At 51.3% G+C, this 27998-nt stretch overlaps 9 protein-coding genes across 9 annotated transcripts; 4 read left to right on the forward strand and 5 right to left on the reverse strand.

Moving 5' to 3' along the window:
• Positions 1 to 12: 12 nt before the first annotated feature.
• On the reverse strand, positions 13 to 6208 carry ACHE_10542A (putative filament-forming protein (Tpr/p270); the record flags this gene model as incomplete). Its single annotated transcript, XM_043280431.1, has 2 exons — positions 13 to 5861; positions 5917 to 6208. The coding sequence occupies 2 exons, from the start codon at positions 6206 to 6208 to the stop codon at positions 13 to 15; spliced, it is 6141 nt and encodes a 2046-aa protein (XP_043131662.1).
• A 650-nt stretch (positions 6209 to 6858) lies between these two features.
• On the forward strand, positions 6859 to 7740 carry ACHE_10543S (transcription factor TFIIE subunit TFA2; the record flags this gene model as incomplete). Its single annotated transcript, XM_043280442.1, has 1 exon — positions 6859 to 7740. The coding sequence occupies one exon, from the start codon at positions 6859 to 6861 to the stop codon at positions 7738 to 7740; it is 882 nt and encodes a 293-aa protein (XP_043131663.1).
• Positions 7741 to 8083: 343 nt separating this feature from the next.
• RIB3 (3,4-dihydroxy-2-butanone-4-phosphate synthase RIB3) lies at positions 8084 to 8965 on the reverse strand (the record flags this gene model as incomplete). Its single annotated transcript, XM_043280453.1, has 3 exons — positions 8084 to 8609; positions 8703 to 8820; positions 8899 to 8965. The coding sequence occupies 3 exons, from the start codon at positions 8963 to 8965 to the stop codon at positions 8084 to 8086; spliced, it is 711 nt and encodes a 236-aa protein (XP_043131664.1).
• Positions 8966 to 9824: 859 nt separating this feature from the next.
• Positions 9825 to 11699, reverse strand: ACHE_10545A (uncharacterized protein; the record flags this gene model as incomplete). Its single annotated transcript, XM_043280464.1, has 2 exons — positions 9825 to 11593; positions 11657 to 11699. The coding sequence occupies 2 exons, from the start codon at positions 11697 to 11699 to the stop codon at positions 9825 to 9827; spliced, it is 1812 nt and encodes a 603-aa protein (XP_043131665.1).
• A 374-nt stretch (positions 11700 to 12073) lies between these two features.
• Positions 12074 to 13746, reverse strand: CHK1 (putative serine/threonine protein kinase; the record flags this gene model as incomplete). Its single annotated transcript, XM_043280475.1, has 2 exons — positions 12074 to 13583; positions 13658 to 13746. 2 exons carry the CDS (start codon positions 13744 to 13746, stop codon positions 12074 to 12076), a joined length of 1599 nt encoding a protein of 532 aa, XP_043131666.1.
• Positions 13747 to 14800: 1054 nt separating this feature from the next.
• On the forward strand, positions 14801 to 15456 carry UBC11 (putative ubiquitin conjugating enzyme (UbcK); the record flags this gene model as incomplete). The annotated part of the gene is made up of 3 exons (XM_043280486.1): positions 14801 to 14910; positions 14967 to 15299; positions 15351 to 15456. 3 exons carry the CDS (start codon positions 14801 to 14803, stop codon positions 15454 to 15456), a joined length of 549 nt encoding a protein of 182 aa, XP_043131667.1.
• A 386-nt stretch (positions 15457 to 15842) lies between these two features.
• ACHE_10548A (NupC/NupG family nucleoside CNT transporter) lies at positions 15843 to 17807 on the reverse strand (the record flags this gene model as incomplete). Its single annotated transcript, XM_043280497.1, has 3 exons — positions 15843 to 16121; positions 16176 to 17436; positions 17512 to 17807. The coding sequence occupies 3 exons, from the start codon at positions 17805 to 17807 to the stop codon at positions 15843 to 15845; spliced, it is 1836 nt and encodes a 611-aa protein (XP_043131668.1).
• A 1194-nt stretch (positions 17808 to 19001) lies between these two features.
• On the forward strand, positions 19002 to 20809 carry ACHE_10549S (putative CECR1 family adenosine deaminase; the record flags this gene model as incomplete). The annotated part of the gene is made up of 2 exons (XM_043280508.1): positions 19002 to 19116; positions 19200 to 20809. The coding sequence occupies 2 exons, from the start codon at positions 19002 to 19004 to the stop codon at positions 20807 to 20809; spliced, it is 1725 nt and encodes a 574-aa protein (XP_043131669.1).
• A 655-nt stretch (positions 20810 to 21464) lies between these two features.
• On the forward strand, positions 21465 to 27994 carry atg2 (putative autophagy regulatory protein Atg2; the record flags this gene model as incomplete). Its single annotated transcript, XM_043280520.1, has 3 exons — positions 21465 to 21626; positions 21682 to 27912; positions 27977 to 27994. 3 exons carry the CDS (start codon positions 21465 to 21467, stop codon positions 27992 to 27994), a joined length of 6411 nt encoding a protein of 2136 aa, XP_043131670.1.
• Between the last annotated feature and the right edge of the window lie 4 nt (positions 27995 to 27998).

A 27998-nucleotide genomic window follows, 5' to 3' on the forward strand; every position in this document is an offset into this window, starting at 1 on the left:
AAATGCAACACATCAAGATCCCCGATTCCCATGTCCACCACCTCTCATTCTCTTTCCGCCTTCATGACCAGCATCAGCTCCATCTTCTCTGGCACGCTTGTTACCCTGCGGAACGAACTGGCGAGCACCGGCGTTCAAATTACCCCGGTTGGCTTGTCCGCCCTGAGCAGCGTTGGCATTCTGCACATTTTGGTTCCCGCCACGACCAGCGCCTCCGCCACGTCCACCACGGTTACGAGGAATTCCAGTACCACGCTGGCCCTGTCCTTGGGGGGGTTGTTGCTGCTGCTGCTCGTTTTGCTGCGCGTGCTGCTGTTGGCTGCCGCCACGTCCACCGCCGCGGCCTCCGCCCCTGGCAACAGGGAGACCAGACTGGAGAGCTCTAAGAACGCCAGGAGCAGCATTGCCTTGTGGTGGCTTATTGGGCAAGTTCTGCTGTTGCTTGTTTTGAACCTGGCCAAACGGGTTCGGGAGGGTTCCTGCTTGAGGGGCGGTTGCATCTGCCGGTGGTTGCTGAATTTGAGGTTGTTGTGCGTCCTCTTGGATCTGGCCCTCTTCCGCAGGTGGTGCGGGCGCGGGCGTCGGTGCAGGTGCAGGTACAGATGCAGCTTGTTGCGGCTGCTGAGATTGAGGTGGCTGCTGAGGTTGCTGAACCTGCGGCTGTTGCTGCTGTGGCGGTCGTTGCTGTTGAGCTGCCGCTGGCGAAGGCGCCGGTTGAGCAGCAGGCGCCGCTTGCGCAGCCTGTCCAGGAGATGCTGCGACAGAAGGCTTGGCTCCTTGTACTTGGGCAGCAGGAGCAGGTCGTGCCGTCTTGGCCACTTCCCACACTTCCACGACAGGCTTCTGAGGGGTCTCATTGGCTGCCTTCTGGACGACATCGATCTTGGCGTTTGCAGTACGGAACCGGGTATCAAGCATGCTAATCCGAGCCAGAGACTTCTTGTCCGCGAGCTCGACTGCAGACTTAACCTTTTCCTCCAGGTTCTCGTCGTGAGACTTCTTGAGCGCGTCTCTTTCGTCGCTGAACTTCTTCTCCATGGCGGAGATGGCCTCCTGGTTGGGCTCAGCAGATGGCTGTGGCTGCTGCTGCTGCTGTTGCTGCGCACCCTGGTTCTTCTCTTTCTCCTTGGCCATCATATTCCGAATGTTGTTCCGAATGATCGTCCGGATTGTTTCGTTCTTCGCAACCAGTTCTCTTGCTTGGGCATCGGTCAAGTCCGGAATTCCTCCTTCAGTTTTCGATGGCGTCGAGGGAGGCTGCTCAATCTTCGGTCCTGGGGTTCCAGGTTCCTGTTGAGGAGTTTGCTGCTGAGCGGCAGCCGTCAACCTCTCCACCTCCTGCTTGTGCACGGCCTTAATTTCAGCCAATTTGTTGTTGTACATCTCCTTCAACTTCTCCGTACGTTCCTTAAGCTTGGCATCGTGCTCGGCATCTTTCGAGGCTATGATAGCATCCTTCTCAGCCAGGGCAGCCTCAAGACGCTGTATCTTCTCCTCAAGAGCCTTTGCCCTTTCGTCATCTGTGGCAACAGCAACTGGAGTGGCGGATGTAGGGAACTGGGACGCGGGTGTCGAGTTGACGTTGCCGCCTGCTTCAGGTGCCGGAGCGGCCGGTTCTGCTGGCGCGGTTTCTCCGGCAGCTGGTGCAGTCTGTGTAGTTGGGACAGAAGGTGTCTCTCCAATCTTAGACTTGAGCTCGTTCAGCTCATTTCTCGTAGTCGTCAATTCTGCTTGGATGGTCTCCTTCTCCTCCACCACGGTGTTGAGTTCCGCCTGCTTGGCATGGATTCGGCCAGTCAGTTCCTTCGAGCGAGCCTTGAATTGTTCTGTAAGTTTGGCTCGCAACTCTGTTATTCTGTCTTCGGCCTGCTTGAGTTGTTCGGGGAATGATGTTGCCTGTTCCTGCAGGGTGTCGCGCACCGTAACAGCTTCGTCGCGTGCTGTAACGGCCTCGTCACGCTCCTTCTCCAATGCCACAAGTTGCTCCTTCAAACCCTCCATCTCAGCAGGGTCAACACGGTCGTACTTTTGCAAGATGTTCTGGGTACGCTGTTGCCAACGGTCCCGGTCTCCCTGCAGAAGCGACATCTCTCCGTCCTTGGTTTCGACAACATTCTCCAGTTCCCGGACCCGAGTTTCAAGAGGCGAGATCTGCTGTACTAGTTCATCGACACGAGCAGACTTCTCTTGCAAGGAGGATTCAGCCTGCTTGACTTGGTTGCGTAGGGTGACACTACTCTCGCGAAAGAGGTTCAGTTCGTTGAGGGTTTCCATGAGCTTGTTGTGGCTCAGAGCAGTATGCTCACTGTCAGTGGCAGCACGGCGTTGCTGTTCGAGCTTGAGACGTGTCTCGTCAAGTTGCGACTGAGTGTAGTCGAGCTGCTGACGCAAGCGCTTGCTCTCCTGCGTAGACAGATGGTATTGTACATCGACAATCTCCTTCTCCCGACGCAAGAACTTGATAACTTCCTGAAGACCCTCAAGGTTCGGGGCAGCATCCTGATCATCCTCGCCCTCCGGAATGTTGGCGCGGTCACGCTGCAAAGCGGAAATTTGGTTGGTGATATTCTCGAGTTGGTTGTGGAGCAATGAGTTCTGGTGTAGGACTTCTTCGCGGCGCTTCTGCAGCTCAGTGATCTCGCTTTCATATCTATCCTTGATCTCATTCCAACTCTGCTCCTTCTGGGAGAGATCCTTCTTGTATGTCTCGGACTGAGTTCTCATTTCGACCACCTCGAGCTTCAATTGGCTGGCTTCGGAACGAACGATCTGTAGGTTTTTCGCAGCCTCAGCGTGCTTGACCAATTCGCTTTCGTAGTTTTGCTGGGCATGCTGAGAGATCTCGGCCTGGGCCTTGAGGTCTTCTTGGTGGAACTGCGCGGCAGCAACTTGGCGTTCATTTTCGTCCTTCAGTCGCGTAATCTCTGTTTCGAAGTGGGTTTTCTGCTCCTCCAAGCGACGGGAAGCATCGCCCTGTTCATCGCGGAGCTTAGAAAGTTCAGAGTTAGTTGTGGAAAGCTCAGTGCTAATCTCTTCGATCCGCTTCTCAAGGTCTCGAATCTTCTCATCCTTCTCCTTGAGGTGATTCTCAGTCTCCTCGCGGTATTGCTCGTCCGTTTCGGTGACGGACTGCAAGCGTTCTTCGGTCGACTGGCTGATCGCCTTGTAGTCTTCAACCTGCTCCTTGGCGTGTTCGAGTTCTCCCCTAGCCAGGTCCAAGTCACGTTTGAGTTCAGCCACTTGAATTCCCAGTTCCTGTTCGCGCGTCAAGTCGGAGTCCAGCGCGCCTGGTTCGGGAGCTGCAGGGACCTCAGCTGGTGCAGCAGCGGAGATGCTAGGCTTCTTAGACTGCAAGACCTGGAGACGTTCTTCGGCACTCCGGTGCTCGACAGTTAACTCATCGACACGGGCCTGCAGATGGTCTCTTGTCGTCTTGGTGGCGACCAATTCCTCGCGAACGGAACTCAGGCTCGTCACCAAGTCATCGATTCGCTTCTGGCTCTGCTCATGCTCGTACTCCCTGCGGAGCCCCGCCTTCTTTGATTCCTCAACCTCGTCGTTCAACTTCCGCTTCGTGGATTGAAGCTCGGACTCAAGGGTCTCAACACTTAGCTGGAGGCGACGGCGGTTCTCGGAGTCAGTGTGGTCTCGTTCGTTCATCATAGTCTGCAGGTTCGCGTTGAGTCCATCGAGACGGCTGCGCTCGTTGCGCAAAGTTTCGTTGTCCTCAATAAGCCTCCTCTCAATGCTCTTCCACAATTCCTTCTCGGCCTTCAGATTTGCACTTTCCCGTTGGAGGCTGTCAACAAGACCCTTGGCCTCGACCAGGTCTTCAGCCGCTTGCTGAGTCCTGAGGTCTTGGCGGTTGGCATTTTCAAAAAGAGTACCGTAACGTTTCTGGAGCTCAGAATTTTCACTCTTAAGCATGTTGAAGTTGCTCTGGAGAAGCTCCGCTCGCTGGGATGCGGCAGCAAGCTGACTGCTCGAGCGGCTGATTTCGCTCATCAGTTCACTGTTCTTCCTTGACAGCTCGTTGACTTGCTGTCTAAGAGCACTGTGATCCGTAGCGCTTTCCTCGCGGAAATTGTCAAAGTGCGCTTGCACCTTTCTCAACAATTCGGCATAGTCGGGTCCGGATTGATCCTCGCCGCCTGGGGGCACAGCACCAAGAGGAAGCGACTGGGAGAATGCGGACGAGTAGTCGCCGACGGTCTGGCGCCTCCGAGTAAGCATGCTCCGGAAGGTATCACGTTCTTTCACGTAGCTCTTGGTCTGAGCAACGAGGTTGGCGATTTCATCGCGGTAGGTTTGCACTCTAATTCTCAATTCCTTCAATTCCTCCTGCTCTTGCTGGCGAACAGCATCCTGTTCGCGGGCTTCGGCACCTTCCATCTTGTCACCAAGCTCCCGGAGCATGCGTCTGAGAGTGACGTTCTGCTCTTGAAGGTCGTAAAGATCCTTGAATGTTGTCAAGTTTCGGCTGATAAAGCGTCCTGTTGGGCTAAGCTCGGCAGTCGACTCGTCGATCTCGTTGCGGGCAATCTTTTCGAGTTCCTCACGGTCATAGACCTCGCCCTCCTTCATAAAGGCCACCTCCAGGACCAGAACCTTGACCTGGGAACTTAGGTCTCTCAGCTGCTGGCGCAGAATATCACCCTCGCGAGCCAATCCTTCAACCTGGCCCTGCCACTTCCGTGCCTCCTTAGTCGCATCGTCCCTTTCCTTTCCAGCAGATTCCAAAATATTCGACATTTCAACGACGGCATTCTCGAGTCGCGTGTGATCGGTTCGCAATTCATCGATCTCGGGCTTGCTCGATTCGAGATCCTGGACCATCTCGTCCAAGGTGGATCTGAGTTCTTGACTGGTCTTCTGCTCCGCTGCAAGCAGGGTCCGCATCTTGTCGTATTCAGTGTACATCTGGGTGAGCGTAAGACCGCCCTTCGTCCGCGAGGTTCTGGGCGAGAAAGCTCCAACGGGCGTTCCGGAGCGAACGGGCGTGCTGGGCCCCCCGTTGAGACCACGAGGGGCCGGGCTCATGGATCTCCTGCTAACAGGTCCTTCGGATTCGAGTTGACTAAGTGTCATCTCAAGCTCCGCAACACGACGTTCAGCGGCTTCCTTGTCAGAATGTTCGGTTTCGATCTCGACGCGGAGGCGTGAGATCTCTTCCGCAGCATCATCTTTCGCCTTCTCTAAAGCCAACTGGCATTCTTGCACGCGTTGTTTAGCTGTTTCGGCGGAGCTTCCTTGAAGCTCAGCCAGTCGGTTCGCGCTATCCAACTCAATGCGGAAGGATTCGGCGGCTTGAATTGCCTCCTCTTTCAATTGTTGAATGCTCGAAAGCGACTCTTCGTAGCGTTGCTCAACCTCGTCCAGACGGCTCTTAAGGTTGTTCTCGCTGCGTCTCATAGAGTCGATGTTCGCATTTGCCTCCTCATTTTCACGTTGAAGCTCCGAGATCCGGGCACTCTTTTCTTTGCGGAACTTGAGGTACTCGGCAGATTTCGTCTTCAACTCCGTCTCGAACCACTCATTGTTTTTCTTTGTCAGCTCCAGCTCTTGCTGAAGGCTCTGTTCACGGAAGCGAGCGCTGGCCGAGGATGAGTTGGCGGACTGGAGGTTCTGCTCAGCAGTTGAGAGTTCCCGTCTCAGTTCGATGGTCTTCTTGTGTTGCGTCGAAAGCTCTTCGGCCAGCTTGTCGTAGGCGGCAGTCTTAGACTCAAGAAGGGAGAGTGTGTCTCGGTTCGAGGCTTCGAGCGAGGAGATTCGAGATTTTAGACTGCTAGCTTCGGATTCATTAGACGTAGAGGACGACTTGAGCGTAGCGATTTCGGATTCCAAGGATGATCGGGAGTTTTCTGTAACGCGTTAGACAGAAGCCAAAGGTTTATCCTAAGCGCCATTGATAGATACCTGATTCATGCAGCTTCTTTCTGGTTTCCTCGACCTCCGCATGGCCCTTCTCGACCGAGTTTTTCAGGACCTTGATCTTAGAGTCGGTGCTCCTTACGGCATTCTCGAGCTCTACTTCCAAGCGAAGCTTGTCGGAGTTAAGCTCATCAAATTGATGAGCTTTCTTGGTAATGGACTCCAGCAATTGATTGACCAGTTCGACCGTAGGAGCTTGCGTGAGGGTAGAGAGGGTCGACTCCGGGATCGAATAATGCGAAGAGAGGTAAGATAATTCGACTGTCGCGGTAGCCATGATGGCTGTCTAGCAGCTAGAGCAGAGCGCTGCTCAGCTCGCCAGTGTCAGAAAGTCGATTATACCGCGAAATGAAGGAATTGTAAACGTAGGTAAAGTAAGCTAGCTCGATCAAACAAGTTCGTCGCGTGTAATGCGCACTTATTCAAGACAAGTGCACACCGCTCGCGGAAACTTAGGACATGACTGGGTTCATGGACAAGACGAGTAAGGATTAAAAACAAACGATAGAGGGAAAGGCGAAAGAAAATCCCCTGTCGAGTGAAGTGTCAAATGGTTGATCGATGCAAAGGGCGTGAGGCGCTCTGGCTTTGGGCGGTTGCTTTCTCCCAACGCGGTTAGCGCGGTTAGTGCCACGTGATCTCCTTGTCTTTCATCCAAGGCCGTCATCTATCTTCGTATCCTTTACCTTCAGACAACAGCCCTTTCACCTCTTGCTTTCCGTGTTTATGGAACTTGGGTGATCAAAGAGCCCTGTTGATTCGTTCACTGGCTCAGATGAATTATATTGGTCCACGATAAGAGAGGTCTTTCGCTCGCTCGAGGCAAGGCCTCGTCCTTGCTAACGGCTTCCCTTTCCCTTGACGTCTTCACGCATCCACGAAATACCCCCTTCTTCCTTTAAGTCAAGACATCTCAAAACCAGCAAAATGTCACACCTTCAGCAGCAACTCAAGAGCTTCAACGCCGGTGTCATGGACTATGCGCACCGGATGCCGCAACAGCGACGCTTTATCCATAACGGCAACTCCACGAGCACGTCGCAAGCACCATCCTCAGCAGCGTCGACACCAACACCCGGTATCGACCCGAAGCGCAAAAGGCACGATGCGGACATCGTCTACTCGCAACCCGCCAACACCGGCACGGGTAAAGACATCATGACGCAGGTGTTTTTCGCCATCGAGCATATGAAGAATAAAGGCATCCCGCTCAAGTTTTCGGATATCGTATCGTACCTCTCCCTCCAGCACCGTGCAAATGATGAGGGTTATATCCAGGCGCTGCGGAGTATTCTGCAGGTGCATGAGAAGGTAGAATTTGACCCGAGTGGCGCGAATGGGGAGGGCACGTTTGCCTTCCGCCCGCCGCACAATATTCGCTCCGGTGAGCAGCTTCTGCAGAAACTGCAGGCGCAAACTACGGGCGCGGGGATGAGTGTTCGAGAACTACGCGAAGGTTGGCCGCAGGTGGAAGAGACGATTAACAAGCTGGAGAAGGAAGGGAAACTCCTTGTGACGCGTAACAAGAAGGATGACCATGCCAAGATGGTCTGGGCGAACGACCCTTCATTGATTGTACACTTTGACGACGAGTTCCGTCAAATTTGGGAAAAGATTCGGATCCCGGATCAGCAGACTGTCAAGGAGGAACTGGAAAAGGCCGGTATTACGCCGACAAGCAAGAACAAGGTCGTTAAGGCACGACCAAAGGTTGAGCATAAGAAGGTCAAGAAGCCCCGTCGTAGTGGAAAGACGACCAATACCCACATGATGGGTATCTTGAGAGATTACTCTCATCTTAAGCGTTAATTGTTAATCAGGCTTTGTGTGTACCATATTAGCATTAATCCTATAAATTGCAAAATAGATACCAGATAAATAGAAAGTGCCAGACTTGTATTTTCGTTTCAAGTATCGTAGCACTTTGGTCTGGGTTATAACTTGATTTGGTCACTGCATGTACATTCTAGCTAACCCGTCTATGTATTTCTCACGAATGATACCCCGAACCAAAACTAAGATACAAAAAAGCGAGAAAATAATGAAAATGAACATGAAATTTACACGCCCAGTAGAAATCCAGAATTAAATATTCAATCACAAAGTACCAGAGCAGGAGAAAGATACGCGGTATGCGCAGCATCAGCTCAACTCAATGCTTTCCATTAATAGACGCAGCCAACTTCCCCTCCGTCCTCTCAATATACTCCACCAAATCCTCAATCGTACACACCTTAATCCCCCACTTCTTCCCAAACCGCAAACACCCATCCCTCCTCATCATCCCATTGCTCCCTCTCATCTCAGCGACTCCTTCGGTCATCTCCCCATCCTCAACCAACTCTGCAATAACACCCACAGGGCTCTTACCTGCCAACCTGCACAGGTCAACAGCAGCCTCGGTGTGTCCCGTTCGTTCGCGCACGCCGCCGGGCCGCGCGCGCAGCGGGATAATGTGGCCCGGGCGCCGGAAGTCTTCGAAGCGGGCGGTTGGGGAGGCCAGGGTGCGGCAGGCGAGGGAGCGGTCCTGTGCGGAGATGCCGGTTGTTACGGAGGGGTCGCTGGAGTCGATGGAGATGGTGTAGGCGGTGCCTTTAGGGTCGGCGTTATGAGTAACCATTTGGGGGAGGGAGAGGCGGTCGGCGATTTCGGGGGTAATGGGAGCGCAGATTAGACCGCTGTTGTCGGGGTAGGAGTGTTAGCAAATGCTCCTTTCCAATTTGGCTCCAGCTTGTGGCGTGTTTCGTGTCTGTGGGAATGGCGAGGCTAACCTTGTGAACCGAACGAGGAATGCCATCTGGGCATCAGTGACTGATTCCGCAGCGATAATAAGATCGCCTTCATTCTCGCGGTCTTGCGAATCCAGCGCAATAATAAACTCTCCTCTCTCTGTGAGATTGACCGGTTAGCATCCTGGCTGTCTTCTCGGAGGTCCACAACGGGAGAATGCATGGAGCGTTTACTCACTAAAAGCTTCGACAGTGTCTTCAATCGGGTCGAATTGGAGAACGGAGTCTGACGGCGAAGAAGGCATATTGACTGCTGGGGTTGTGGAGGATCAATGGACAAGTGTGCAGTTGTAGTAACTTTTTTGGGTGACTTTTTGCCCCTCGGCGTGAATGTGAAGATGTCAAGCGGGGCTATCAATTATCTCGGAGGTCTTGCTCAACAGTTCGAGGTAATTAGATCGAGGAGAAAAGCAGAATCGCAATGTTCTGGATTATAGCAACAACAGGGAATTGAAATCCTTCTTATACGGGTGCAAAAAAAGAGCTACAGTGACAGTATGGGATGATAGGCGCAAACTCCGGTCCCTCGGCGGCAAATCGCTATCAAAATCGCCCGGTTCCCCGTAAAGCCGGGAACGTGATTGTTTGTCTGATATTGACAGCTGCACACAATTAACGTGCCAAATAGTCGAAACCACCGCGCAGTCTGCAATGATGATGCCACATGCCCCTGCAGATCCAGAAGTATGAAACAGTTGATCTCTGCCAGATATGAGATTGCCGGTTTCGGGAGTGTGGGGGAAGGTTTTTAGTAGACAGTGTGTACGCGGATGCGGTGGGATTTACATGAACGGGCTTTTTGCTTATATTATTAATATTAATGAGGTCGGTGATATTCTGGTTCTCGTGGGATTCGGTGGGATAGTCCGTGGTCCTGTATTGATAAGGTGTGGCGGCTGTCAGTAAAGCGTGGGCACCACATGGTATCAGAATGTTACGGAAAATGCTGATGCGATATCAGAGGTTTCGTCTAGACTATACGATAGATCCAGGGAGGCTCTCAGACGCAAGTCCTTGTAGTCTATCTATGCAAAGGTGAAAATGCTTGACATATACCAACTCCACAGCACCGTTCAAATAAACGTAGACGATGAAGATCGAGCATCATAAACCAAAACCTCCCATCCGACGGACTTCATCAGCCTGCCTCTCCAATGCCCTTCGCATCGTCCGCGCATACTCATTCTCGCGTCGCAGCTGCTCTCTTCTCTGATCTCGTAGCCTCTCACGAGTAGTGCTGTCAAGTTCCTCATCAATAGGGATATCCTCTTCTTCATCCCCTTGATTAAGATCCGGTTCCGGGATCCCAGAGAACTGAAGACGTCCAATCCGCTCTCCAGTCCAGATGAGAAGCTCATCGTCCATCAAGCTGCCCCCCGTAGGCATAACCTTTTGGACAACTTCGTTGTTACCACGTGAACTGGTGAATAAACCACCTGTCTCAGCGTCGTCTTCATCTGGCTCCTCAGCAGCTCCAGAATTGGCTGTGCGTTGGTTTGCTTTCATATCTGACAGATGATTATTTATATTCCAATGACGGATTTCGGAACGTCCGTCTCTCTCTACCCATTTGACATTCCCATCTGCATCGGAGTAGACGAGACGAACACCGTGCGATGCGACAGACAACAATTTTGACCGCGCAGCACTCTGACGGTTCTGATATGCTGCCGAAGAAAGACCGGAAGACGTTTCCGACGGTGTAAGATTATACAGTTCCAGCGAGCCTCTGCCTTTATATTCCCCACAAGCAACTATCTTTTGCACATCTGACCCATTTGAATCCGCACACACCGAAAATTGAGGAGAAGGCGCTGAGGCAAGACCGCATAGACTGCCACCAGAATGAACGATATTTTGCAAATGAGGGAAGAATCGGCGATCGTAATGCAATATGGCAGGGAAGCGACCAGCGACGAGGATAGCATGCTCATGTAGAGAAGGGGGATGTAAGATGGACAAAGGATTAGGTTGGGATAACAATGCGTATGTAACATCAGGTTCCACAGAACCTGGTGCTGACAATCGAGGATCATGGATATAAAGATTCAACCACGTAGCCAACGTCAACGGTGCCGAATAATCCGTTTCCTGTGATAGAGCAAACACAGGGCAAGGGTAGCGCTGCTGCGTGACCACTTGAAGTGTCTCCAGGTCCACTTCGTTCAAAACGTTCCCAACTGCCATATATGCTCGTCGACGGACGGAGTCCACGCTCACGCATTCTCCCAGATTCAGAAACTCTGATGCTGAATTGGAAGCTGTTAGAATCCCCGGAGCACTAACACCAAGGACCCTGCCCTTGGTAGACTGAGGCGCAGCGCTATAGGAATGGTTCAAATCCCATATGCAAACACTGCCATCTTCCAATGGCGCAACCACCTTGTGGTGCCCTGCGGAGTTCCGACCCCGCAGCAGGCCAATCCCTTTCACCTCCGGGGCCTCTTTCTTATTGTTCCTGGATCTCGTATACGGCTGCTGTAGCCAACTGAAAGAAATTGGCCCATGTCTGTCTCTGTATTCCGAGTACCAATCGATTTCTTCCTTCTCATACGATGGATCCCAAGCAGTCGCTGCTCTGGACCTCTCCACGAGCGAGGAGCTGTGTCCATTTCGACCATCCGGACCGGTCTCATTCAAAGCTGTGCTGCGCGGTTGAATCAAAGAACGAAGAGACTCCTGTCCAAGCGAGCTGAGCGATGCCGTCGGATTGCCAACGAGGCTCGCAGTCTCTGCGGGGCGGGGACGGGTGGTCTCGTAATTAGCCCATGATTTCTCGTAGCAGTGAAGTTTCCAGAGGATATTATCGCGGGCGAGGGCGAGGAGACTTTTTGAGACGAATTGTAGCAGGACTTGTTCGCGGGGTGTGAGATCTGAGTTGAATCATTGGAATTGTTAGCTTTGATGAACAGAAATGTGGGGTAAAGATTGCTTACAGTCGATGATTTCGAAGAGGATTTCTACCGGTAGCGTGTCCATTACTGGTTTCTCTGTATGAGCAACATTGAGGGCAGGTCGGTCTGTGGGAGACCGAAGATAGTCCAAGAGATAGATGTCGGGAGGTGGTGTCCTTGTAATGCTCACCGTTCCATGTCGTGGACAGATCGCGGAGTATTTTCCCGGACCTGGGATTTGACGTCACGTGTCTCTTTTCTTTACAATTTCTTACGAGAGTTGTTATCTATTATAGCAAAATTCGCGAGGAATGAATGTTTGCAGGTATGGCTGACTGTAAGTGGTTGTGTAACACGATTAGATCCTATGCAAATGCCTTCTATACCCTTAACCAGGACTTCATAACCGCATTAATCGTACAAAATATTAAAATAAAACAAGATGGAGAAGGGAGGAGATCAAGATTCCGGCGTATAGATGGCATCTTTGCAGAGAATGACCACCTTCTTGAAGAAACGTCTCCATTCAAGTGGATCACCCTTGACTTTCATAAATTCAATCTCGAAAAGACCTTCTGCTACACATTCGATCAGAATCTTGCCCTGCAATACACACTTTCTGGGATCATTTGTGACAACCCGGATCATTGCACCGGTATCTCCCTGTGAAACTGCGGGAATTGCAGGCACAGGGACTCCCAAACGGTGCAAGGCCTCACAAATCAAGGGAACCAGGAGCTTAAGTTCCCAGATAGAGAAGAAACGGGTCATAGTACGTAGAGGTATAATGTCACCGAACCGTTGCGCTTTCTGAGTCCGGCTCAGTGGCACGGATGGATGGGGGGAGAACTGGGACATGGACGGTTCTTCCTCGAGGTTGTCGGCCAGCATAGCGTCGTCCACAATTAGGGGCCTGCCGGAGGGCTGGGTTGATGAGAAAGTATCGGCCAGATGGGGCATATCCCAGTCGACCAACATGTCTGCTCGTACCATCTCCGGCTGCGTAGATGGGAGTCTATGGTCCATATCATCTGTATCCACGTCCATGCGATCCGGCCTGGGTGTGGCACCATTGGCGACCCGGGATACCGGCCGTGTCAGGTCGATGTGTAACGATTCAAACATGGACGTTGCCAAGTTGATCGGATCACCTAGCTTGCCGTCCGGTGTCAGATACCGGTTCTCTCGGGTGTACCAGGGGTGTCTCCTGACATCCTCTAACAAAAAGCGACTAGCGGGGTCGATGTTCAACATTCCACGCATTAATGATAGAGTTGCGGGCGGCAGCTCTTTCCATAATTCGTCCGAGGTCCTCGCATTCGTTCTAACGTATTCATCGTACTCCGCGCTCGTCTCCGTCGGACTGTCCCATGGCGTATTCCCAGCAAGCAAGACGAACAGAACGATACCACAAGACCAAATGTCCACCACGTCAGGCCGATAACCTGCTCCTCTCTGTCCACCGCGAGAGCTGCACGCAATTACTTCTGGGGCAATGTATGGAGGACTGCCGCAGAATGTAGTCGATAGTTTAGTGGCCCCTTTGTACTCAAACAACGTTGCCAGACCAAAATCCGCAATCTTGAGGTTCCCGTCAACCGTCAAGAGCATGTTTTCGGGCTTAATATCGCGATGCCCAACTCCCTTGGAATGCATATAGCCCACGGCACTGATGAGCTGCGTGAAATAGACATGGGCAATATCCTCCCCCACACCCTCATCAGCCTCAATCTTGTCGAAGAGATCGCCACCCTCAGCCAATTCCATTGCGATCCAGCGCCAGACATCATCCTCTCCCGTCGCATAAAAGGATATAATATTGTTATGGCCAACTATGTGTTTATGGACGGTCGCTTCCATCTGCAATTGACGCGGACTGATCCTGCCATGGCGCGCGGCGTATTCTTTGTGAATGAACTTGACGGCGATGACGGGATTATCGGCGTTCGAAGGACAGGCTTTTTTTATACTGTATCGATAAAAAGCATGTTAGAATTTTCGCATGAGCAATTAGCTATATCCTCCTCATTAAATCGCACTTACCAAGCATACGCTCCCTGTCCGATAGTCTTGGAGACAATGCGAAAGGGAAGATCGCTCGGTAGCGGGGCAAGCTGAGAGTGCTGCATCATGACAGACCGTGTGGAAGCAATCAAAAACTATACATTGAATGCAAAATTGAGAAATAAGAAGAACAGACCGTGAGCCATGGTCGAGTTATTCTCCTTCAGTCCACGCAAGGGCCGGAGGCGACTCGAGACAGGCAGAAGAGAGCAGATGAAAGAGAGGCGAACCTTCGCGGCACGCGAGAACCACTTTATCCTAATCGGGGAAATGTGTTATCGATGGAATGAATCAGCTACAGGCAGCATTGGCATTTAATGATCGCCGTGAAGGTAATGCTATGAAGAGAACAGAAGATATACTCAGAGTAGATAGCTAAATTAGCCCTACAAGACTAAAGACAGAACTCTGAGAAGCCAAGATCCCATCTATGTACGGGGAGTACTCCGTACTTGTACCGGAAATTTTGCACCTATGAACTGAATGAAGAAAGTGATCGCTATGAAAATCCCGTATGCTTGGATAGTAGAGCAAGGAAAGGAGTCTAGCAAATCAATTCTCATTCCAGCCTCCATCATACTTCTTCCGTTGTACATGGAACAACATTCCGGCAGTTGAGGTAGATCGGCACATATTCATACCTAGTCAGCCTTAATATTCTCTAAGCATACAAGTACTCTACATACTCTGTAGTTAGCTCTGTATTCTGGTTATTTTCTCTTTCCTTGTATCTTTTGAATTGTGGTAGCAAATAAAAGACTTCCCTACCAGGCAAGCGGGGTGATGGTTGCCCCGGTGGTTGACTTCTTACAGGTGGAGTAAACAATGGCTGTCTTTTGTCTCTTCTTCCCCTTCCATTATTGCTTCTCTTCTTTTCTTCCCTCTCCAAACACTGCAGAATAACTCTTATTATCTTCATTTCTCTTTCTTAGCTTGCAATTTCTTCTGTGTTAAGCCAGCTTTCGTTTTAGGTTTCGATATCCCTTTCTGTGGGTCATTCCTGCGCCCGTCATTCCAGAGAGCAACCCTCTCTTGCAACCCTGTGCTCGCCGCCATCTCTCCTCACCTTACTCATTAAATTCCACACCGTTTGCCTTTCGTGGCCGCTGTCTGATCGCCAGAATGGACTACACTATGGAAGACTCCCAGAACTCGGCACCCGACGCGCACGAGACCACCAAGCTGGGCTCATCGTCGACTCAGAGAAATGACACCCAGAGCGTGACCAAGCGGTTCGTCATCCATTTTCATGTCTCAAAAATGAAATACGGGAATTGACTTCTTGCAGCCTCCAAGCAGAACTGATGCAACTCATGCTCTCGCCATCCCCCGGAATCTCGGCCTTCCCTGACGCAGACGGCAACCTTCTTTCCTGGACAGCAACCATCACCGGTCCGACAGAGACTCCCTATGAAGGCCTCACGTTGAAGCTTTCGTTTTCCTTCCCGAGCAACTATCCTTACGCGCCACCGACCGTCCTCTACAAAACTCCCATCTACCACCCCAATGTCGACTTCTCCGGCCGCATTTGTTTGGATATCTTGAAGGACAAGTGGAGTGCGGTGTACAACGTGCAGAGTGTTCTGTTGAGTTTGCAGAGTCTGCTGGGAGAACCTAACAAGTATGTACCTGATTATGGCTATGGTGTTGTTCAAACGCTGACATGTTGTAGCGCGAGTCCCCTCAACGCCCAAGCTGCTGAGCTGTGGGACACGGATAAGGAAGAGTACAAACGCCTCGTTCTGGCAAGACACCGTGACGCGGAAGACATCGAATAAATCTATATCGTCGAAATCTGTCCTAACATCGAAGGACGGATGTATATTTACATCTTGTCGCCATATCAGGATTCGTGCAGTCGGGTCTACACTGCCTCCCGGATGGCAAATTGCATTTGCGGATGGGTTCATGGTTTTGGAGTTTACGTTGGACTTTTATAATTGGGATCACGGTGTCAAGTCAATTGCACGTGTCCCTGAATACCCTCTTCTTTGGCATAGTATAGGAATGCATGGAGTCATCGTTTTATGACCACTATTATTACTGGTGGCGGCCCACATTGCTGTTATCAATGAAAAATCCCCGAAACAACAACCCAACGCCTTTTCGAGGTGATGCAAAACAAGATACATATCTGTTACAACAATAATAAATATACTTATACCTATGATGAGATATACTGTTGCTCATCGGTGATCAATAGCCCTGCAATCGCGGCACTAGTAAAAGTGCTAACCGCTCCGGTCAACATAGCACTGATAGCAACGCGCGAGACATCACCAGCACGCGACGGAGCGATCTGAGCCAGCACACCAATCTGGTTACCCAGAGAGCCGATGTTTGCAAAACCGCACAGGGCATAAGTAGCAATGACGCGAGAGCGTGCAGAAAGATGCGAATATTCCTCGTATTTCTGAAGGTGCTCGTAGGCGACGAATTCATTCTGCAGCTATTAATACGCACGATCTCTCATAATATGAGACAGAAAGATACTTACCGAAATCAACTTGAGCCCAATCAACTGCCCAACCTTTAGAATGTCATCGCCATCGCGAGAAACACCCAGAAGGAACGCAATGGGGTAACAAATGTACCCAACAATTAACTCGAGCGTCAATGTCGGCTCATTGATATTGATATAGCGACCCCACCAGGTTAGGAGGCCGTCTATGAGGCCAATGAGCGAAATAATACACAGTAGAGTAGCGCTCATGAGACCCGCAATCTTGATCCCCATCCACGCGCCGTTGGCAAATGCATGCAATGCGTTCGCGGGCCGCTCTTCCTCGGGGTCCTCGGGAATAACCACACGGCCGGCGGTGATGGTTTCTCCTTCGGTCTCGGGCCAGCGTAGTTTGGACGCTGCTAATGAAGCTGGGATACTCATCACACAAGACGAGATGAGGGCTTGAGAACTGATGCCCATGCCGATGAAGGAGACGAGCAGGGAGCCTGCGATGGTAGCGAAACCGGAACACATGACTTGGTGGATTTCAGCCATGGTGAGATGCGCGACAAATGGCTTGATGAGCATTGCGGATTCGCCCTGTCCGATGAAAGGCGATGCAGCTGCGACAACGGCCTCCGCGCCGGATACTCGCATGCTCCAGAAGAAGAATGCAGCGAATTTGACAATAAACCACTGGATGATGTGGAAGTAGTACAGCAGCTGGACAAAGGAGACGAAGAAAATAATGGCTGAGATAACGCCGGGGATGAACCAACCGCTGTGGTCTGCGGCGAAGCCATTTGTAGTTAGGAAGTCGGTGCCTTGCGTTGAGAACTCGAGGAGTTCGCGCGCGAGCGTCGAGATGAAATTGAAGATGTCGTAGCCGGCCGTGGTGCGCAGGACGAACAGCGCAATGATGAACTGCACCAGCATACCCACGATTACCGTGTGCCAGTTGATTCGGCTGCGGTCCCGCGAGGTGATCCAGAGACTGAAAATGCACACGACCAGGCCAAAAAGACTGACGGCGCGGTTGTCGCGCGTGTTATCTGCGGATTCGGGCGAGGCGAAGGAGCCGATTAGGATTACCGCGATGGTGAGGAGCGCTGCGGCTGGGGTTCGCAGTTTCTCGGGGATAACGCGGACGAGGGGTCTAGCTGTGCGTTTCCAGACATAGAACGCTGGTCGCGTGATGATGGAGACGGGGACGTAGAAGAAGATAATCCGCAGTGTGATGGCGAGGTAGAGCAGGAACGGGATAACCCAGTTCTTGTCATGTCGGTGCAAGATGAGACTGGCTATCCACCATCTATCATACGCATGAGTCTGCTTCTTTTCTCCATTCTTACCGCTGCTCTGTCTGCCCCCGGAAGTAAGAACTCACCCGGTGAACAAGAGCCAGATGACCGCGTAGGCGACATGCTTCCAGTGTCGCAGCCAGCGATGATACCACGGTTTGGAGATCACTTCGCCATCCTCGTCGCTTTGGCTTGGGATTTTGCCTGCGTTTTGCTCCCAGGTGGTCCCGTCCTTGGTGTAGCCGACTTCCTCGCCGTGGGCTTTTTCGTCCACCGGTTGGATGTGCTGTTGGGGTTGGGGCTCAGGTTGCGTGACCGGTTCGGTATGGATTTGAGAGTTCATCGTTCCTTCTTGCTTCTGCTTGGTGGCGTGGTCTGCCATTTTCTCACGTGTCGAACTGTGAGCTGCCGGTCCTGCGGCAGTTTATCAATTCTGTGTCTGTGTGTCCAAGATATCTCAGATGAGAGATAGTCGCCACTGATAGGAAGTATATACCCTGTTTAATTCGGGGAATAAATGCATGAATTGCCTCCGTCCTGGCTTGCTCCATTCCCGGTCTATCGGGCGAAAAGGTCGATTTCTGGGCCTAGGGCATGATGGATAAGAAGAAAGAAAAGAGGAGAAGGAAAGAAACAACCGGAATGATAACGGAGAAACCGAGAGGGTTTTTTTTTTTATTTTTTTCAGTGTGTATCACGGACCATCCGGGCTCTTTTTTTTTTTTTTTACTACCACGATAAGACGATCAGGGACCTTCCCTCAAGTGTTAAACCGCATACCGGGACTGGATACTTGCCACTGTCGGAGACGCCCCGACTTTGATTCTCCGCATGAAGTAGCAGTGCATAGTTACACAGTCATACGGCATTAAGATACGAGGATGGATTACTGGATTATTGGGTTATCTGTAAGGGAATATCAAGAGACTCTACGAAGTACCCAGTGCGAGTAAGCGTAGATAGAGTCGTCTGGAGGCGAAGGGGAAAAGAAAAATATATTAAAGTGCTTCCCAGATAGGAAATGTTCAGCCGAAGCTAACAGACGGAGCTTTCCGTGGTTTAATAACGCTGATAAGAGATCTGGAATTCGACGCGTTCACGCGGTTGACAGGTATCAATTGAGATATGCTTGTCTATTTAGTTTCCCGGGGCTGTTTTATGCCCCATCTCCAGAGTGTATGGGCTGAGGTTCATACGGCGTAGTCCGAGGGGTTAGACTTGAGTACAAGCATGAGCCAAGATAACAATGCAACATTGTTCGTTGCAAGTAGATCGGGCACGTGCTCATCATGGCTATGCCAGATGACCGTTTTCGATTTGATCCAACTGAGTACGTAACTAGCAGTAATAATTATTCTGTGGTGTGCAGTGATTCTGACTTCTAATGCTCTAGTCTGCACATGTTGTACATGTTGTACCCTGCAGATAAACGTGATCAAGCTTACTTCTGCCTCCTCCATCCGGCGGGTCTTTTCCAGCTTCCTTCAACCTTATCCGGCCCAGCAAGAAGGATTGACAAAAAGCAATGTGATCCATAGGTTGTCACTTGCACTAGTACACTATCATTATCGCAGCCATGGACGCAGATTGGGAGTTGGAAGAGGGTATTCCTCAGGTTGAGGATCCCTTTATTCAGAAGTATCTGAATGGTCGCAGTTCCTTGATCGCCCAGGAACAGAAACAACGTCATGGTCAGCAACATCATCAAATACAGCCGCTCCTTCTGACTTTCCCTCTCGAGATGGTGTAATCTAATCATTCTTATTCTATACAGATGCCAACCTCCGAAAATCCCTATCCCCCATCGCCGACAGAGCATGTCGAATCGTCTCCAAGATTCGCGCCCGCGAGCGGAGGCAGGTCTGGTCGAAGGAACTCAACGACCCCAGGGACGACAACGAGACCGCTCATCAAGCGGATGAGATTTTATACCCGGGAGTCATGTTCCATCTGGCCAGAAACCGGATGGAAAAGACCAAGCTCTGGAAAATCGTTCAGTGCATGCCCAAGGGCTCATTGCTTCATGCCCATCTCGATGCTATGTTCGACATAGATTTCTTAATCGACCAGGCCTTCTCTACGCCAGGAATTCATCTATGGGCTCCTCAGCCGTTGCGGTCACAAAAGGATTTCGATGAGGCGCCGTTTTACTTCCGGTATGTGTCATCGCCGACAAAGGCCGGAGAAGAACCGGTTTGGTCTGAGAAATACAAGCCTTCCTCGTTGATTGATATTCATGCGGCTGCTGCGTCATTTCCAAACGGAGGAGAAGCGGGCTTCCGAACCTGGCTGAGGAGTCGATGCGTTTTGACACCTGGGCATTCATTCTACCACTACCATGGAGTCGATGCCATCTGGGCCATCTTTCGTCGCACATTCCCCGTCATCAACTCGATTGTCCAATACGAACCCATTTTCCGTGCGTGTCTGCGTCGTTTGTTGGGACAGCTCGCGGCTGATGGTATCCGATACGTAGATTTCCGAGCCGCGTTCGTCTTCGAATATAGACGTGAAGGAAGTGAGACGCCCGAGCCGGACTATATTGAATGGTGTCGTGTCTTCAAGGATGAAATTGGGAAATTCCAATCCACCGAAGAGGGAAAGAATTTCTACGGAGCGAGGATTATCTGGACTACCCTTCGCACGTTATCCAACAAGATGATTACTGACAGTATGAAACAATGCATCGAGACCAAGCAGACCTTCCCAGACCTTATTTGTGGATTTGATGTGGTTGGACAGGAGGATCAAGGACGAACGCTGGTCGACCTCGTCCCCATCCTGTTCTGGTTCCGAAAGCAGTGTGTGGAAGAGGAGGTGGAATTGCCCTTCTTCTTCCATGCAGGAGAGTGCTTGGGTGACGGGGATAGTACGGACAACAACCTCTTTGATGCTGTCCTGCTGGGTACCCGAAGGATTGGACACGGATTCTCGCTGTTCAAGCACCCCTTACTTGTTGACCTAATTAAGGAAAAGCGCATCCTTGTCGAATGCTGTCCCATCTCGAACGAGATTCTTCGACTCACTCCCACGATTCAAACCCACCCCCTTCCCGCTCTGTTGTCTCGCGGCGTGTCGGTCGCGCTCTGCAACGACGACCCTGCGATTCTAGGTCACGGCCGGAACGGGTTGACGCATGACTTCTGGCAGGCTCTGCAGGGGTTGGATAACATGGGTCTCACGGGACTGGCCACAATGGTGGAAAATTCGATCCGATGGAGTTGTTATGAGGATCAGACGACGCCCGAGTGGCTAGCGGACATTCGTGACGGTATGCTGGGCGACGGGACCAAGGCTGCTCGTTTGCAAGAGTGGTATAGGGACTTTGAGAAATTTTGCGAGTGGATTGTTCTGGAGTTTGCTGAGGAGGACATTGATGATTGATTTCGGGTATATATCCCGAGCGGAGTAATGCCATAATTATTGTTCTTTATCTGGCGTGAGATACTGGAACCTTGACATGATCGTAAACAGTATACCCAGAATAGTTAATCCGACGTTTAAAGCAATGCTTATTAGTTACCCCTGTAAGAACGTTGCAGTAGCATATCTAGAGTCGTGCCTAGATACACATAGCAGTGTAATCGACTACATCACGGCGCCTGTTTTCGGGGCATTTACAAAACATAGAGATTAAACAACTCATATTAGTCTAACACAAGAGAACACATTCGTCGCATTCCCTGGACAAGTTACTGACTTCGGCGTGTGAGTTGTCGGGGTGCGATTTGACCCTCCGCCTGACTCTCAGTCGGCGGCGGTTGATCGCCATTCGGGACGTCATCTCCTCTCCTCCATCTCTGGGGAAAAGAAACAACACCCTCTCTTTCCTTTTTCTTCCTCTTTCACATTTCCCAAACAAACAAAGACACTGTTCCTACGGGAATACATACAGAAGAAAGAAGGAGTCGCTGTGCTCCCTTGTTTATATATCACGTTGTTTTTTTTTTTTCTATTTTTTAATAGTATTATGTTCCTTCCCCGATGACATCTGAGAATGTCTAAATGAGTCCCCGGTCGGCTCTGCTCGTCGCCCAAGATGGCTTCCTTTTTACCTTCGTTTTTTCAGAAGCGGTTGCTCCGATATGCTCTGTCGAGGCTGGAGCTGGTCGATACCGAGGCCTTGGACTTGGATAGTCTGGGCATCCGTTGGGGACAGAGGAGTACGGTGGAACTACGGGATATTGGGTTGAGATTAGAGGTAGCCCTTGTCAAGAGCATTAAAAGAGCGGAGGATGGAGCTGATACGATTGCAGAAACTAGCTAGCTTTTTACATCTTCCTCCTTCGAGTGAGCTGCTCAGCGCTCGCGTCCGGTTCCTCAAAATCACCGTCCCCGCCGATATCTATAGCAGTGGTATTGTTTGCGAAGCTAGCGGGATTGAAGTACATTTAAGAATACTGTCGGAGGAAACAAAACCGTCATATCATGATCGGAAACTCTCGACGACCGCCCAGGATGCTACTGATGACCAAATCCTTCCCACACCGACCGATCTCGCCCAGTCGTTCTTGGAGACGGAGCCTAAGGAGGAGAAAGATGAGTTACAGGCGGCTATCTCGTCGCGGTCTCAGGTGCTCCAACAGCGGTCGTCAACATCGTTAAGTGATGATGAGGAGGAGCTGGGGCTGGGGAATGAGAGTCTGTCTTTGCCTAGCTTTGTTGCGGCTTTTCTGAAGGGGATTGCAGATCGACTGCAGGTCAGGGTCAATGATATTGCTATACGAGTTGATATGGAGTTGAAGCAGGATGGGCCGGCTAAGAGACAACCTGAGGAGGAGCCGGACTTGGTGACTGCTGTGCTGAGTGTGCGGGAGGTCAAGGTGGATGGGGTTTCGATGACTTCATCTGACGATGCCTCCCATGCTCGAACAGAAGGAAAGAGGGCGATCTTGGTGTCTGATATCAACATGATTTTGGTATCTGACCCTGTCATTTTCTCAAACTATTCTCGATTTGCCGCTTCCCTCACCCCGGATGAAATGACGCAGTCAAAGTCGAGTCAGCTTCCCAGCAGAGCTCCCTCTCCTCCGCTTTCCGAATCATCGGGTAATTCAAATCTGGCCATGACGCGGTCGACCATCTTCGAAACACGGAACGAGTCGCAGGAGGAAGAACCGGAGCAGCCAGGAACACCAAGACCGACTGCACCGCAAATGGAAGCATCTACATATACCTACGATGGTCGATTTTCGGATGCAGATTCGGAGGGTGATGGTAAAGGTGATCGATATCTTCAAGACTTGCAGAACCTTGCGGATGATGGAATATTGGATAATCCAGATTATCTCGATTCGGTTATTAATACTCAATACGACGATGATGATATTGAAGGCGCATCACGCCCATGGCCGAGAGGAGAGCAACGGTATACGGATAGTGAGACTACTTCATGCCCTCCAAGTCCGCAGCTACACTTCTCTGAAAGCATGCCGCGGGAATCTGATTTAGGGGAACCGGGGACCGCAGCAGGAATGTCCGCGAGCCACGAATGGGCACCTGATGCCCACGGCTCTGTGCATGATAGCCAGGCTGGTCTCGGAATTACTGACAGTGCAGTACACCGCACGGGATTTTCTGAGCTTCCTCATCTCTCCGATTCTTCGCTCACTGACGGATACCCCGAGGAGCAGCCTCCATCTCATACTTCTTCACCCCCATCTGAAGCTGGCAGCACAGGCTCACATCCCAGCTCTTCCAATGGAGACCTCTCAGAGTCCAAATTTTTCAGCCATGAAGAGGCGCAGAGCATGTACATGAGCGCTATTAGCCAAGGATCAGGCTCGAGGAGTTTCATGCCTGCCATGCCCGGGGCATGGGATTCAGAATCGACTGTATTTAGACCTAACCCTGTTCGAGAGGCGGCCAGTCGTGAGGAACAGGAGGAATCAGTCTCCACACCAAAACTTAGTGGTCAACCAGGACCGTTCACACAGGCCCAGGAGCAGATTAACCTTGAGGCACGGTCTGAAACGACTGAAAAGGGACTCGGCCAATCGACTCCGGAGTTGACCAAGGTCACTGGCGTGGCGAAGAGGTTTTTCAGCGCTGATCAGGTGTTGATCTGGATTCCGTCTGTTGAAAAAAGCACCGAGGGTGGAGAAGACACGCCAGCAGAGTCACGCAGAGACACCTACGAGGATTTGGAAGAATCCACGGCCGACTTGCGAGAGTCTAGAGTTGAAGATGACCTTCTTACTTCGAGGATCTATGACTCTACGCGTCATCGTCCGGGGACTTCGCGCCGCCCAGGGGAACCGTGTCCCGACTTACACGATGAGCATAAAACGATCGCGGTCGAAGTTTTCTCCGTGGACTTGCAATTCGACATTGCTACTGGCTGGCTTCTCACCAAGATGGGCCAAAAGGTCGTTCAGGCCTTTGCTAGTAGTGAAAAACAACCACAACCTCCTAAGAAAGGCCATCAATCAGAACAGCCACAGGGCAGACAAGCGATCAACCTCTCTCTCAAGAAGTTGTCTATCAAGTTCGTCGAGCATTTGCACGGACACGCTTATCCTGCTGATGGCACTGGGTTGAACTCATCGCAGTCATTTGGTCCATCCATCGAAGATATCGTCCTGCAAGCTGCAGCATCTGGCCTACAGGCTCGCTTCGCTATGGAGAAAGACACCACAAACTTGCACCTCGACATTTCCAAGTTCACGCTAGGTTTTGCTTCGGATAGCCTGATCTCGTTTGATGAGAGCCTGAAGATGCGAGAATCCACACGAGATATTATGGCGCCCACGCATGGTGAAATCTCTCTTTTTCTAAGCAAATCTCCCGATTCTGCAAGAATCAATTTGACCACGCTTCCGCTGCTGGTTAATTTCAATATCCAACGCTTAGAGGAAGTCTTTGGTTTTTTGGGTGGTTTGAGTACGATTTTAGAACTGGGAAGCTCTATTTCGTCTGTCTCAACCGTGAAGGGTACTAAGCAAGAACCGCCACCACCCAAAAGGCCTCGTGGGGTGCATTTCGAGACGGCGCCTCCGCCTGCCAGTGTGGAACCAGATCACTCTACGCCCTGGAAGGTCAATGCTCGCGTGGGTGGTATTGTGCTAGATGTTGTTGGAGAAAGCCATTGTCTCAAACTAAGATCCACGGCTCTCAAAATGGTCAGCAGGTCCGAAGGCATTGGGGTCCAAGTCGACAAAGCAAAGCTGAGCGGACCATTCCTCATTGATGGCTCCCAGGATGCACCTGCGAAGGTCAGCTTAACGAACATCAGGGTCGAATACTTATTCACTCCGAAGGAAGTCGATTTGGACCGTCTGCTGGCGCTGATTACCCCATCCAAGGACAAGTATGATGAGGATGATGATATTATGTTGGATACGTTATTCCGACAACGACGACAGGGTTCTGTTCTTCGTGTGACGGTTGCCGAAATGAAGACTGTCGTTTCTCAGATCAAAGACCTCAACTCAATTTCTCAACTCGGCAATGAGTTGGGCAGGTTCTCGAGTATGGCCAAGTACTTTCCAGAGGATGACCGCCCAGGACTGTTTATCCTTGCTCTGGTTAAGGAAGTCGAAAGCCAGGTACACGTTGGCGGCCAAGTCGGGGATATTTCCGCTCACCTCCGTAACGCCGAGGCTGCTTATATCAGTATCCCTTCCCTGATTTCTGCTCAGATTGGGACAATGGGAATCATCAGAAATGGCGAAGAGGAGCTCCTTGGTGAAGCGTTGCCGTTGAGCAGGGGGAGCCAGGATCACACATTACTTCCTGTTCTAATGGCTCGTTTTATTGCAGATGAGATGGAACCTGCTGTCAAGATCAAGCTGCATAATCTGCGGGCGGAGTATACCATTCCGTCTGTGATGGCATTCCTCGGGTTCAGCGAGGACATGACACGGGGTGATGTTGCTAGTAACATGGCGAACTCACTGGCCAATCTTGCAGAGGCACAGGAGTCTCATCATGCATTTAACAAGTCTCCTATAGGACCTGACAGTCCAAAAGGGCCTGTTAAGCCTACCAGGCTAGCACTTGATTTGCGAGACTGCGTCATTGGCCTCAATCCTCGTAACACGCCAGCGAGGGGCTTGGTTGTGCTTACAAACGCCAAGTTTTCCGGCACCATCCATGGTCCCGAGTCCTCTGATGCGACATTAGATCTCCGAAAGGCGTCGATTATGGTCATTGATGATGTGCAGAATGTGGGGTACACCGACAATGTATCCCGGGCTAGATCTGCCGTTCCACAGAGCACCCAAGTCCGATCCTTGATCGATATGGGATTTGTTCCTGTCTCATCGATCTCGTCAGCCACGGCTACCGTGAAGTTATTGACCTCAGGCGACGACGGGACAAAATCAATCGACGTGGAGCTCAGAGATGATCTATTGATTCTTGAGACTTGTGCCGACTCGACACAGACCTTGATAAGCATCGCAAATGGCCTTCAGCCCCCGATACCTCAAACTGAGGCTGTTAAGTACCGGACAGAGGTCATGCCAATTCAGGACATGTTGGCGTCATTCTCAGGGGATGCTTTTGAGACTGACACGATAACTACTCGGCCGGAGGGTGTCTCTGATCCTGTTCCTATTGGGGAAGATCACGGACGAGGGGAAATAGAGGACGAGCTCGAATACGTGAGCGATTTCTACCCAGTCAAATCGGGCTCTGATACCGATGAGTTTGCCGGCATGACGGACTCGCCTACGGCCGCTTCCGACTCCGAAGATCTTCTCGACAGTTTCCATTCACAATACGAGGTTTCGTCTAGTTTCTCTGAGCTTGATTTCCAGAGCGACCATTTTGCCAAGAAGTCCGCAGTTGGTGGTACGGCGCATCGGTGGGACTCGACGCAAAATACGTATGGGCTTTCAAATGACTCGAAGCTCCAGAGGAGTCCTCTGCGGGTTAAGGTCCGGGACGCTCATGTTATCTGGAACTTGTTTGACGGGTATGATTGGCAGCGGACGCGGGATACGATTTCCAAGGCCGTCAAGGATGTGGAGAAGAAAGCGTCGGAAAGACGTGCTAGGACTGGTGGTAGTCGAGCGTCCCCTGCGCTCGAAGAAGAGGAAGAGTCGGTGATTGGCGATTGCCTTTTCAATTCAATTTATATTGGCATCCCCGCGAACAAGGACCCGCGAGATATTCGTGGCGATATCAATCGAAACATCGATGATCTCGTCAGCGAAACGGGTAGTTATGCAACGACAACGACTATGACCGGGGCGACAGCGCGACAGAGCCGATCACCCTCAATACGAGGAAAGAAACTGCGTTTGTCTCGGAGCAAGTACCACAAGATGACGTTTGAGTTGAAGGGTATTTGCGCGGATTTTGTTGTCTTCCCGCCCGATTCAGAAGAGACGCAAAGCTCGTTGGACGTGCGTGTCAATGACCTAACAATCTTCGACCACGTTCCTACTTCGACATGGAAGAAGTTTGCTACCTACATGCACGAAGCTGGCGAGAAGGAAAGTGGGACAAGCATGATCCACTTGGAGATCTTGACGGTCAAACCAGTTCCCGAGCTTTCTGCATCGGAAATCGTCTTGAAGGCTACTATTCTCCCTCTTCGGCTGCACGTCGATCAAGATGCTTTGGACTTCTTGTGTCGGTTCTTCGAGTTCAGGGATGAGTCTGCCGTCAGCACGCCGCCTGCTCCAGGCGAGGTCCCGTTCTTGCAGCGGGCAGAGGTCAATTCTGTCCCTGTAAAACTGGATTTTAAGCCAAAGAGAGTTGATTATGCCGGTCTGCGGTCTGGTCGGACAACTGAGTTCATGAACTTCTTCGTCCTGGACGGCGCAGACATGGTCCTCCGCCATGTGATCATCTACGGGATCTCTGGATTTGATAAGCTTGGACAAACGCTCAACGACATCTGGATGCCTGACGTCAAGAGGAACCAACTGCCCGGCGTCCTTGCCGGTCTTGCCCCGATTCGCTCTCTCGTCAATGTCGGTGGCGGCGTGAAGGATCTCGTGGTGGTGCCTATGCGCGAGTACCAGAAAGACGGGCGCATTGTCCGCAGTATCCAACGCGGTGCTATCTCCTTCGCAAAGACTACATCAAACGAACTCGTAAAACTTGGCGCTAAACTTGCCATTGGCACTCAAACCGTCCTCCAAGGCGCAGAAGACCTCCTCTCCACCCAGAACGCTGCAGCCCAGCAACCAATTCCTTCCGCGGCAGCAGGATTAACAGAGGAAGACATCCTCGATGAAGAAGAAGCCAAGAAAATCTCTCTCTACGCAGATCAACCAGTAGGCGTAGTTCAAGGCCTCCGCGGCGCCTTCACCGGACTAGAGCGCGACCTATTACTGGCTCGAGACGCTATTGTCGCTGTCCCAGGTGAAGTCGTTGAAAGCGGGAGCGCGAAAGCCGCTGCGAGGGCTGTGTGGAAGCGTGCACCGACTGTTGTGCTTAGACCGGCTATTGGGGTTTCGAAAGCTGTTGGGCAGACATTGTTGGGAGCCGGGAATACGTTGGATCCGGCAAATCGGCGGAGGATGGAGGATGTAAGTTCCTTCCCTGTTTTATTATCTTTTTTATACGCTCGAAAATGAGCTAACGTGTGAACAGAAATACAAACGCCATTGAAGCC

This window comes from Aspergillus chevalieri, chromosome 1 (assembly GCF_016861735.1).
Source record: "Aspergillus chevalieri M1 DNA, chromosome 1, nearly complete sequence".
NCBI classification, from domain to species: domain Eukaryota; kingdom Fungi; phylum Ascomycota; class Eurotiomycetes; order Eurotiales; family Aspergillaceae; genus Aspergillus; species Aspergillus chevalieri.